Here is a 13145-nt window from a genome sequence, read left to right on the forward strand (position 1 = left end):
CGAATACGAATGCTCCATCTCAAATCCGTACCACCTCAGATTCGTGGGGTGATGCCTTTAATCAATCCGCTTGGGATGCGCCACCACGTTCACTTTAATTCGGAATCGTTTGGGGCTCACGAACGCCCTATACAATGACTTGCGAGGACTAGCCGATGTGTCAACTAAGTATTTTTATCCTCCCAGACAAGTCTGGTATCAATTTATCGACCTCGGAGGAATGAAAGCCTTGGTGAGCACTAGGGCGGACTCGAACCCCTGATCAATCGTGTGGACACAGCGGAACCTCTTACCACCACACTACACCCGCCCTTTGCGGAGGTTACCTTACCTTACATACCTGGCGGAGAAAGTATTCATAGTGAAATCAACCTCTACTACAACGCAATTGATACAAGTATTACAATAGTTTTTATTCAGTAAGATTAATAATTAAGTAGCAATGGATATTCTATCATTCATTTTCGATTCAATCGCCTTTTGTCTTGATACAATCGCGAAGACGGGAAGGTATCTGTGACGAGCGTCGCGGATAGTCTGCATCGGGACTCCACTCTTTTCTTTTCATTGGCACCCGTTAAACCTGGAGACTTGTAAATTTTGTAGCTCTTGATGTTCAGCTTCTCAGGGAAGATAGTTCGAGCTGATCTGATGCAGGAATTCTAATTTTTCTTTAGCCTTCTTTCTCATTGACCGCTGTGAGTTCCTTTGAATGAGTTTTCGAATCTTTTCGATGTTTCCTCTCGTAACAGCTGTACTGTAACCGTAACACCAGAAGGAGCACAATCAACTGTGCCTCGGGTAGCTTTGAAAAAATTGATTGATTGATACACTGAGTAAGTATAAGTATGGTATTAGTACTAGTATAAGTGGAACTACAAGTGTTCGGGCAATCTTCTTTGGCCCTTGGGTCCATTCCGGCACGATGAAGGTCCACAATTGAACTGAGCTTTGGATTAGCAGCAACCATTATTACCTGTAACCCGAGGAATATTCACTGATATTACAATATTTAGACTATAAAGAGCAAATATATGCAAAAATTCTACACCATTCGAAAAACGCACAGAATCATTAAGAAAGAAATTATCAACGCTTTTTCCGCACCCTATATCGTACACGGACACTTTTCGGTTATTAGCACTCGAGCCACCGTTGCAATAACATGTTCCCATGGATCCTATGTAGGTAGATCAAGAGTAACGGCCACAATCAGGTGTTCCTTGAATTTATGAACACTCGATGCCATTACTGGTGCAGTGCATTAGGATTCCCTCTGTCTATCTTTTAAGAAAAAAAAGAAATAATTACTTGTAGAAGCAAGAAATATTGTATTTGACCCGATCCCCATCTCCAAACAACAAATCAATCGACAAGTTTACAATGCACCAATCAAATGCACCCACAAGGCCCGCCTTTCCTATCTTTCAATGGAAAATGAGGTCCATTGTCGAAATGTTTCAGTAAAGGAAATGTAGACTTATTCTGAGATTCTTCCTCTGAAAATTCTCTAGGCCATTCCTAACAAATGGTGAACAATACGAAGCGATGAAATTACGAAAAAAAAATTGTCGGAAATTTGTGAAATTCATGGATGCGCATTCCTTTCAGAATCTGAGAACTTTGCTGAAAAATCTGCTTTCTGTTAGGAAATTGTCTGGCAATAATTGAAAAAGTGGATGATTTTACACTGTTACTGTCTTTTTTGCCTCAAAACCGATTCCAATCAGCAGTAATCGTCTGTCGGTTCGGATTATGGGAGTGTAACAGCTATTCCTGAACATTTGGAAATTTCCTGGAGCATTTCTCGGGAGGCCTTGCTACGCATTACATTTGCTCAGATTATTTTATCGCCGGTGTGTAATTTCTGGGATTATACGGATGCTTTTATTGAATGGAGGTTTACTGGATAGCTAACATATTAAAATAAGAAAAATATGAAAATATATAAAATATCACCATACCTAAATATAATGAAATTCCAGGGAAGCAGTTGTTGATTTTTTTTGGAAGTTCCATTGCACTCTATGGCTGAATTATTAATCTTTGGTGTTCTGGATCTTCTAATAGCGTATTTCTCATCGACATAAGCGCTTTTGACCCACTTTTCGCGCCATTATTTGATCTATTGTCAACGTGCACTCTCGTAATTTTCCTAAGGGCCGTTGAACTAAAAGGCCAAGACCACTTTCATGATTAACGGCCGATGAACTCAATTGTTCTTCCAGTTTGCTTAGTTTTTTCCTTTTCCCTTCGATTACTTCGCAGATTCAAAGGATTTTCTTCTCGATCCTTCTGAATTCCTCGCAGAATGTACGAAAATTAATTGGCAGATTGTCTTCGTGCATCTCCCTTTATCGAATTATCCATGAAATCCGTGATGGAATTCACGTCTAGCAGTTGGGTTCAGCGGAGATTCACATCTTATGCGTATGTACATATATTTCGTGGTGGATCGAAAGTCTTTTTGTTCTTTATTCCAATTCCATGGAATTTCTGCTATTTTTCCAGTGTTTTGAAGGTTTTACAGCACAGTACACACACTATAAAATTTCTCGGAATTTCCAGTTTCCGTCTCCTCTATCCGAAAAAAAATAGAATGTTCTTTTTTTCTGATTCCTGTATAATTTCAATCCTATAATAATATTGTGAAAAAAATTGCTAGAAAGAAAAACTAGAACGAAATTCGTTGCTTCTAATATGAAAATATTTTTGAAAATAATGTTTGTTTATGCTGGTTAGTTAGCTGACTTCATCTTAACAGTACAGGTAGTGTTATTAAAGGAAATTAGATTAAAATAGAGAAATAGCGAAATCAAAAACTTTTCACGCTCCTAATTAATTAATTAATAGGCGATATTTGACACTGTTGCACTGTTTTAATCCGTTTCATCCCAGTTTTCATCTGATCTTCGTTTTATTTTTGTTGACATCACTTCGTTTCCGTTCAAAAAAAAAAACAAGTGGGCACTTTTACTAGTTGTTATCTCATTGTAGCAGCTATAGCAGTTGTTTTCGTTTGGTTGTCTTGGTATGTTCTAATGTTATTATTTAATTTGTGGAATCTTTAATTTTTGTTCATTTTTTATTAATTTACTAATTTTTAAATTAATTTTTCAGTTTTTTTTATTATTTTTTAGATTTTTTAAATTTTCGATCATTTGGAAAAATAAAAATGATTGGAAAATGAGACAAGATACGGAGTTTTCAGTTTTCAGCTGATCGCCCGCTATCGATGAGCTTTGATCGATAATCCTAAATCTAATTCGCTATGCTCAGTTTTTGATCTCCATGCTCGTAATATATGTAGATCTTTTGAATGGACAAAACAAAGGAAATTTCTGGTGGAAAAACAATGAATTTTGAATAAATCAAGTACACAACAGTTTCCTCCACAAATACCAAGAAAAAACTGCGATGATCACTTAGATCAAATTTTGAAAAATCTGGAATTGTCGATAGCTTTTTTTGAGGAATTTCCGTCTTTAAGAAAGTGGATGAGAAATTAGGGAAACTAGTTTTCTTTGCAGAATCAGATCTACATCTCAGCTATCCACAATGGTCTCAAATCCCACTATCCAGATGATGTAGACCTCTTTCACTATTTCATCTAAGCACTCCCGTCGGAGATTCGCTAAACTTCCTCCTTTTAAACTCCATTCGCTTGGTCGCTCATCAACGGAGCCAATTTAGTCAGTCAAGCTCAATTTTCTCCACTTTAGCGTTCAAAAACTCCTCCTCATCAACCAAAGATCATCGGAATGGCGTGTCTGGTCCTTTTTGCATTTTGGTTGATTTTTTTTCAACCATAAAAAGTAACTGAAATAAGTTTTTCCATTTTTAAATGCAGTTTCTATCAAGAACAAGTAGGTTCCAGCTGATCCCGATAACTAATTAAAGGATAAAAATAGCGGAAGATTTGAATCTGTATCTAAATGTCTATTATATTTTCTGTACAATTATACAAATCTAATAATCACCCTTTCTTTCCTTATCCGGCTTTTCTAAATTCCCCCTTTATTTGCTTTTTTTCTCGGCTGTTTGGAATTTTAATAGATTTTATTTCTACCAATTTTTTTTAAAAGTTTTCCTCCCTGAAGTTTTCTTTTCTTCAGCACTCCTTCACATCTGGATGTTTTCATATCCTGTCAGTTTTCTCCTGTTGCCTCTTCCTCTTGATTTCCTTTTATCCTTTTCGTTAGAAATTTTTTAAATCACAATATTTTTCATTTTCCTTCTACTCTACCTCCCTGTAATTATGATTAGCTGAATTCATTTTGTTCTTTTCTTCACATTTTTTAATCGCATTTCCGTGAATCTTTCTCCACAATCGTCCTTCATTATCCTGAGATCCAATTGATCCTGGACACTTTGTTTACTTTCGTTCAAAATTACTTCCTTAGTTAACTAATACGTTTCCCATGTTTCGCCATCATCAATAAATCTTACCGTTTTTTTTTCTCATTATCTTTCTACTCTCCTCCATTTTTTTAACCTTCCATTCACATCTTCGACTCTTGGATTTTTCTCCTATCTGGAACTTTTTCATATGTTTCCTTCTAGTAGGTTCTAATCATCCCACATTCCTTTACTTACCATTTACCGTTGCAATTTATTGCTGTCATCTTTCCTTCTCTTTCTTTCTGAATTTTCCATCCTTTTCCCAACCACGACCAGTTTTCCCACATATTTCACCTCACTTCCCTAATTCTTTTGCTTGACTTTTCAGATTATCCTTAATTCTAGGCTCAGAATGTAGAAAGCTTGACGGATCCAATTTTTCAAGGTGGTCGTAGAGGGCGAATTCAATCAACTTCGCGTATCCAATTCAATTCCGGCCAATTATTCCCATCTTGCAAAGGCATAGGATTAAGTCTAACAACGAAATCCACATTGGACCGACACAGCTACTATTTAACTCGCCAATCTTATAATGTGATAGGCAGAAATCGTATCCCAAGGAGAGAGAGCCGAGGATTTCTCCATGCAGAATAAAAGCGGTTACGAAGGCCGAACAAACTGCAATTGGACAAATTTCTGCAGAAATAAAAACTGTTTGTCGCAATTCCCGATCTGAAATTGCTCGGGAAGAGTTTATTGATATTCGTAGTTTCAAATCTGCTGCCACATTAGTGCGGTTGTTTTGAAAAACTGAAATGTTTCTGTATCATATTTCTGATCACTCGTTCATTGGTCTCTTTTTTCCTCACCTTTATGAATTTCCTCCTAAAACGTCCCTAAAATATTTAAAAATAATAAATAATATGTTTGTGTTATCCTCCGAAATATAAACTCTCATCATTCTTATATGAAAGTCTGATTCCATTCGTGCACCGTTGATTGTGTACGTTCATGTGGAGTTCTAAAAGTCCACAGCTACTTAGCAGACTCGTTTGATTGCTCTATTTTGTTGACGAAAAGAATAAAGGGAATTATGTACAAATTGACGAAAGACTTCAACAACCTTCGATGATTGCTACTTATGTTTGTACCGACAACCGCGACGCGTCCGCAACAACTCGCGGTTCCTCTGCGCCTGATTCGCTCCGTTCTTTGCCCGCTCCAGTTAAGCGCGCACCGCAAAAGTGCAATCAAACATAACTATTAATATAAAGAGCTGAAAAATATTTCTTCTCCCAGTTAATTTATAGAGGTTTTCAAGTTTTGGAACGATCATATTTCTGTAGGAAAATTATTTAAAAAAAGCTTTAACGACAGATTTAGGTATTTTAGTGAGGGTGTGCACCGATAGCTAATAGCTTTACACTTGAATAGTTACAGTAGGTGCCTATGGAACTTTGTTAGAAGGCCTCGAGCTTCTGATTTTTCTCCTTCTCCGTTCTTATATTCAGAGCTGCCGATGAATGCCAAGATCAAGCCTTTGATAAAGCGCGAAACAACATGAAGGCAAAATATGCAGGAGATAATCAACCAATCCCCCATCATCAGTCAACTATTGTACATATCACTGTTCGATTTGTTGAGTGGCACGGTTCTAGTTTCTGGAAAAAGTTCTACCACTGAACAATTTTCGTGGGCAGACACCGCTGCTACGTTCAGGAAGCTACTCACTATCCGAACCGTCACCCGTCAGGAAAGCTACGGACCAAGATCTTCGTGCCCATCTGTTCGAATCGACAGTTCTTTCAGCGCTCTGTTACGCAGCGGAAACGTGGGCAGACACTGCTGCCACGTCTAGGAAGCTTCATACTACCCACAGAGCCCTTGAGAGATGTCTTCTGAAGTTTAACCGGCGCACACAATACCTAGCCGGTTCGCAGCTCCGACTTAAGAGGAATGTCCCATCTACGCGATCCAGCGGAATATATGTCGAAACCAAAGCGTAGATAGGACGGTCACATGAGAAAATTCAAGATTGTCTAAGAGAACGTTAGAGTGGATACCAAGAGATACAAAACACCCTCGAGGAAAGCTACCAACGAGACATAGTGATGTGCTGCACGTATGGACCAACCGAGAGTTTAGTTGGATTCAGCTGAAGAACCTTCCAACCTGTCACTTGTCACTTACGGGATTTGAGGACATCTTGAATGACGATGGCGAGAGAACAAAAGAGCTGGAAAAGATGCTGGGGCGCACGTTTAGTGAAGACGAGCCATTTAAATACATCACCCCACGAATCTGAGGTGGTACGGATTTCAGGTGGAGTATTCGCATACGGGATCGTAGATTATGGAGAGAAAGGTGATTTCGTCCATTTCTTCCTGATTGCCGTAAAAAACGACCCGGAAGATACGACTTGGAGCGTCCCGGCGCGCTATTTTCTACAAAGAGTTCGGTTGGAGCGAGCCAGCCTTGTGCACACGCCGCATCTTCCGGGCCATTTTTTACTGCAGTTAGGAAGAAATAGACCGAATCACCCTTCTCTCCATAATCTACGATCCCATATACGAATACTCCACCTGAAATTCGTACCATCTCAGATTCGTGAGGTGATGCTCTCAAGTATCTAAGTATGTCTAATGAGGAGTTTTGTCTAGCACTGACCATCGTTGCACCAAGTTTGCGTTAGAAAAATGAAACAGATTTTTTTTGGATAATACAGATGGAAAAAAGAAGTAAGAACGATTTCCATCGTGCATATTTGCCCTTTCACGGATAAACATTTTGAATGCGAACTCTGCGCATCTAAACACAAACAGTGAGAACCATTTAACTATTATTTCTTACTGTTGACCCATGATCTTGTACACAGAGGCAAAAAAGAAGAGCTGAATTTCGTCTTAAATTTCTTTCTCTACATTTTTTTCGAGGTTTTTGTTTTTTTTTTCAAGAATTTCCCGTTTCCTCGCTTTCGAAAAAAAAACCTAAATGAACCTTACGTAGAACCATCTTCGAATTCATTTCAAAATATTCTTCGTTACTCCGGTGCACTTCTCCGCTAAAATTGCAGAGTCCTGCCTATAAGACAAAAAACAGGCACGTTAAATTTTCACGCTTTGAAGCGACGTTTCCAATGATTTGATTACTCCAGCAAAAATATTTCAATACGACGACTACTACTGGTTGTTATATAGAACTGATTACTGTAAATCTTATTCTTCTTAGTTCTGCAAATCTTTCATCATATCATATTTCAAAATATATCTCAATTATTTTTCACAATCATCCTATTTCAAACTGAGTCGTACCCACACGTGATCAGTGCATGATGACAAGATTAACAGGAACGTTGATTCCATTGATATATAACTGCACAATTAATTTTTCTTCATCATCTTTCTTCCTGCTCAATACCTCTACTTTTCCATTTTCTTGCTCACCTCATAAATTCTATCCTTTGCTTTTTTCAGCAGAAAAAAACCTGCACAACAATTCTCATCAAAATGCAGTCGTTGACGGACAAAAACGCTTATGTCTCTCATTTTTGAAATGCAATAAATATAGTCACTTTTTTAATTTTTTTAAATTTCTTTCTTCAAGCAAATATTCCGATGTTTCGTTCATTTCACCATGTGGAGGAAGTTCAGTAGATAAAATTGTCTTTGGACCTCCCGACCTTCGTTAGTAGTTTTCATGTTCATGGAAATATTTTTCAAGAAGAAGCTATTCTAGGAGAATCCAGAGCTAAAGGCTCTTTTCCTTTGAATGCAGAGCCTTTTGCTTTAAATGCAGAGCACTAAATGGAATTTGATAGACAGAATCACTCGTTTATTCTGTGAAGTGCCGCAACACCTTGATTCATTGTTTCGATAATCGTTTGAAGTAGTGAAAACAAAAACTATATACGCTTTAACTAGTCTTAAAGGCATCACCCCACGAATCTGAGGTGGTGCAGATTTCAGGTGGAGTATTTGTTTACGAGATGGGAGACTACGGAGAGGGAGGTGATTCCGTCCATTTCTTCCTAATTGCCGTAAAAAACGGCCCGGAAGATACGGCTTCATTGGTTTTGGCGCACCATTTTGTACAAGAGGTTCGATTGGAGCGCGCCAGTCTTGTGCCGTGCCGCATCTTCCGGGCCGTTTTTTACGGCAATTAGCAAGAAATGGACGGAATCGCCTCCCTCTCCGTAGTCTCCCATCCCGTATACGAGTACTCCACCTGAAATCTGCACCACCTCAGATTCGTGGGGTGATGCCTTTAAGTAGCGTTACACCAGATGTGCCGCCGCTAGTATCATGCGCTTGTCGCTGCCAAGCGTAGCAAAACATAGGTATTGTCGCTTAGGATCACCAGTAGTAATATAGAATTTGATGTACATACGCAATATCAGGCGGTGATAGGTCACATAGCGGTACAAATGGCAGGAACTCATTCGTTATCGACAACCACTTCTTTCTATGAATCATATTTTTGAAGAATTCACAATGCTCTCAACATCCTTCTTGTCGATATCTCTGTTTCGTGAGCCAGTATAACCTATTTCGCATCATACTAATTTCCGTTCCGAACCTCATGTCCGTGTGCTCCAAGTGGTGTCATCAAACTTTTACGCCGTTTTCCTGCCATATGTTCACTAATCCTTACTCCAACATTCCCATCGGTTTTTCAATTGCAAGTTGCATTGCATATCAAGCACTCAATCTTACATATCATCCCCCTTTGTGCGCAGTTGCCTGTTTTTCTGTAAAAGTAAATAACACATTCGTCACAGATGCAGTGTTTTGTCGTATAATCCGTTCGTAACAATCTGGCTTATGGTGGTCGCATTGGGGATATTCACTAAAGTCACGCCATCTTGCAATTATGCTTAAACAACATTACGTCAAACAGCGTTACTGATACTGTGAAGAGTAAAAAGAAGCAAAGAGCAAGTCTGTTTTTGCATGGAACAATGTTGTTTACAGCGCGGAATAACGCGAATTCTTTTCGTGACTGGTCCTTAGTGCATGTTTCACTAACGGTTTTGTACATATTGGAAGCACCGCGTATTTGAGAGCATACAAAAAGGTGTTCCTACATCCTTACGTCTTTCTTTACGATACCATTTTACACTAACATGCCATTAGAAACGTCCCCTTGCGTGTGAAGGTGGGGAAGCCATCCTTCTCTTGAGGTTTCTCGCATGAGTCGTGTATGTTACGAGTACTGGTTCAGTATTCGGAACTGCATTGCTGTTATGATGCATGAACTATCAGCGATTTATCTGCTATAAATGTGTAAGTGGTGTACGTAACAACACAAGTCCTTTATTTCTGCTCATGGTAAGTAGTGTGACACTTGACGGAATAAGGTGAAACTGTTCCAGTCGACCTTTATTTGGGCCTCTGAAAGCGGCGAAAAAGCCGAAACGTCGAGCTAACAAAGGTTCCCTCTAAAAACATCGGTAAAAATAAAACGTAGGCACATTAGTAGAAAACATATAGAGAAGTATGCCAAGATTCCAAAATGCAAGAACATTTGGACTTTCCTTCTAGTTTTTCTTCACTTTATTTGTTTGTATTACTATTCTTAGGCTTTATCCTGGACGACGTCCTCCTGGTACATCCTTTGTTCCATGTTAACTGATCACGTTTGACATTAACTCCATCAGGGCGGTGTTAGCTAGTCGTTTAGGAACGACGAAAGTTGGTTAACCCTCCTGCTCGAGATCCCTTAGATTAAACTGGACTACCAAGAGCGTTGGCTGAAGTTGACGAAGTGTATTGCACCGGGAACAGATATCGCAGGAGGAAATTTTTACTTTCTGTAAGAAGAGAGCAAACCGGATTTCCCATCCGAAAATTCTATCAGTCCTGCTGTTTTCACCTCTAGCAAATCAGGAAAGTACTCTGCTTCGATCATGAGTGTTTTTCCCTTTTCCAGACGCATCTCTGGTGCTTGTGAACAAACGAAGAAATTTGCGCTGACACACTCTCCCGTTGAGGGTCGCGTCCATGCCATGCGGCCTTTTCAGGAACTCGTCCACAATGGACGAATTCTGTCGTATCTGTTCAAATGTTTTTGTATGTAAATGAAGAGGTGTATTTTTCAATAACAGGCTTTTTTTGGTTTTGTGATAAGTAGGATGAACATTCGATGAGAGGTAACTTACGTCTGCATAGCACTGAATGACCAGTGGACTTGACCACTGCGGACGAGTTCATCCTCTCTGTGCATGGCCAAACCTTATCAAAAGGTGACTATGAACACATAAAAGACGAAAGGGTATTTGTTTGAAAAACAGGAGTAAACCTCTCGTTTTCGTTCGGTTCTAATTTGTAACACAAGTGGTGCTTTCGAAAGTTCCAGCTCTTCTCGCTCGTATTCATCATTTTCTTCTTCGGTTCCAGACTACGTATATGAAGAATAAGATTGGGGTAAGAATAACTATTTAAGATTTATTTCAAACTGCACGAGCGCTGCCTAGAAATTCCACACAAAAATCATGTATAATGATTTTTTTTTGCGCCAAGCTTGTTGCCGAGTTTTTGAGTGATCCAGAAAATTCTGGAGCATTGACAGAGTAAGAGCGAAACGTATGAAATGCGTTGGAAAAAGAGAGAAAAAGAAAGAAAAAAGTAAAGATCCCAATAATCTATCCCCGAAATCATTCTGAAAGCTTTTGCCTGAGATTGAGATCAGACGAAGCCGAATACCAGGATATTTCACATCATAAAGTTGAAAATGTCATTTTTATGACATGAGTGATGGGAGAACATATGTCCGCGGAACGTGCAACAAAAAAATGGCCATCGTTTCTAGAATGACGCTATTTCATCTTCAAACGTCATTTTCACATCTGGAAATCTTAAAATCGAACAGTTATGGTGTCTATTTTTTTTCCTAAAGCTGTTAAATATGATCTGTACTAAACACCTGGACGATCTGGAGGAGGTGAAATGTATTTGAAGAATTCGACGAGTTGTATCTCCAAGTTGAGTTGTATCCTGGACGAGGTCGAAGTCATTTTTCTTGGTTTTTTTTTCACCATGATTTCTTACATTACAAAAAAGTGAATATTTGGCCTATTTCTCCTTTTATTTACTGGTTACTGGAACTAAGTTTTCTTTTGAATGATAAAAATACCGAGAGTGAATTCCAGGTTTCTCCTTCTCTGACTCCTTCTTAGTTTTTAGCCAACATGAGGTTGTCAGGTGGAATTCTTTATTATTTACCAATGTCTTAGCGATATCACCACCTTCAAAAGCTCAGAAAAAGCCCGTGACTTATTTACCTGTCTTCTGGATTACCAAACACCATGGCTATAACACGATCTTATTTGATTCCCGTCAGGAAACCACCAATGAATAACAGAAATAAGCGCTTATCAACTGCTAATGACTTTAATACGTTCGCAACTCACTGAGCCGTGAGATTGTCCACATGCAATTCCCTAACACTATCCAGACATCAGTACTTAAGGATACTGTACAGTGCGTAGATTTCATTCGCATTGGGAGACAACCCGTAAGAACGAGAGGATTCAGCAGTCTTCAATAAATGTGCGGACCCCAGCATCTCTTCCACTTCGTTCCCTCGCCATTGTCATCCAAGGTGTTCACAAGTTTCGTGAGTGACGTTGACGAGGTCCTTGAGCCGTATCCAGCTGAGCTCCCAGCTGGTCCATCCGTGTAGCGAACACATCAACCCATCTCGTTGTCGTCCCATCTCGTTCCTCGAGAGCGTTTAGCATCTCTTGGAATCCATTCTAGCGTTCTTTTAGTCCATCTATCGTCGATCCTTCTCATGATGTACCCGACCCATCTATGTTTTGCTTTCGATACATATTCCGCTGGGTCGCGAAGATGGGACATTGCTTTTAAGTCGGAACTGCGAAGACCGGCTAGGTGTTGGTTTCGAGGTTTTGACACTACGTCTTGTGTGCCTGTCCGCTGCCATCTAGGAAGCTACTTACTACCCAGAAAGCCTTTGAGAGATGTTTTCTGAAGTTTAACCGGCACACACACAGAACGATATCGAGGCTTGGTAAAGGCGGAGGATGAGTTTGATGGGTTATGCGTAGTGTCAAAACCTCGAACCATTTTCAACCCGTTTATAAAGACGAGTTAGTGGAACTTTGAGGCCAAAAATAAAGTTTAACCAAAACCTCGTTGGCAGAACAAGAAAATACAAATCCTATTCACTAACTTATTCATTCGTTTGTTCAAATATAGTTCAGTACGTCCTGAGACTCATATTATGTACTCATGATTTAAAAAAAAAGAACTCAATAAAGTTTCGCTGAATTTCACTTTTATTGCCTACAGTATTCGAACTGGTGAAAGAAAATGAACTCAATCTGTTCTTCCACTATGAAAAATGAAGAATCTTCCTAATATATTTTGCATGGAAATATTGTCCTCTTCCATCTTATTTCGGCTTATTTCGTATTTGATTTGAGGGAAAAATTTTTGTACAACACAATCCATCAGCTATCCAAGCCATCAAAGTGAGATGGGTTGTGATGGGAAATGAAGCGATATCCACGACTATGGCCCCATTTCCCATTATATTTCGCTTTAATTGTATTATTGGGTGTGAAATGTAGGTCTCTCATACAATTCCTTGGAGGATAATATAAAATTCTGATCACGAACAGACAGGATAACTAAAAAAAGGTCGGAAGGCTTCTTTGCGGTGGAAAAAAACCGACTTTATGAGAAACAATAAGTATCGCGTCGCGACCAGCACACGAAATGAGCTGAACAATTTTTTTTCCAACATTTCGAAATTTCGAACATTCTGAGAAAATCGAATTC

At 39.1% G+C, this 13145-nt stretch overlaps 2 protein-coding genes across 2 annotated transcripts; one reads left to right on the plus strand and one right to left on the minus strand.

The window, feature by feature from the left end:
* Nucleotides 1–5901: 5901 nt before the first annotated feature.
* Nucleotides 5902–11090, plus strand: RB195_017101 (uncharacterized protein; the record flags this gene model as incomplete). The annotated part of the gene is made up of 2 exons (XM_064183949.1): nucleotides 5902–5992; nucleotides 11029–11090. 2 exons carry the CDS (start codon nucleotides 5902–5904, stop codon nucleotides 11088–11090), a joined length of 153 nt encoding a protein of 50 aa, XP_064039830.1.
* A 164-nt stretch (nucleotides 11091–11254) lies between these two features.
* On the minus strand, nucleotides 11255–12079 carry RB195_017102 (uncharacterized protein; the record flags this gene model as incomplete). The annotated part of the gene is made up of 3 exons (XM_064183950.1): nucleotides 11255–11333; nucleotides 11473–11584; nucleotides 11965–12079. 3 exons carry the CDS (start codon nucleotides 12077–12079, stop codon nucleotides 11255–11257), a joined length of 306 nt encoding a protein of 101 aa, XP_064039831.1.
* Between the last annotated feature and the right edge of the window lie 1066 nt (nucleotides 12080–13145).

Source organism: Necator americanus, chromosome II, assembly GCF_031761385.1.
Source record: "Necator americanus strain Aroian chromosome II, whole genome shotgun sequence".
Classification (NCBI taxonomy): domain Eukaryota; kingdom Metazoa; phylum Nematoda; class Chromadorea; order Rhabditida; family Ancylostomatidae; genus Necator; species Necator americanus.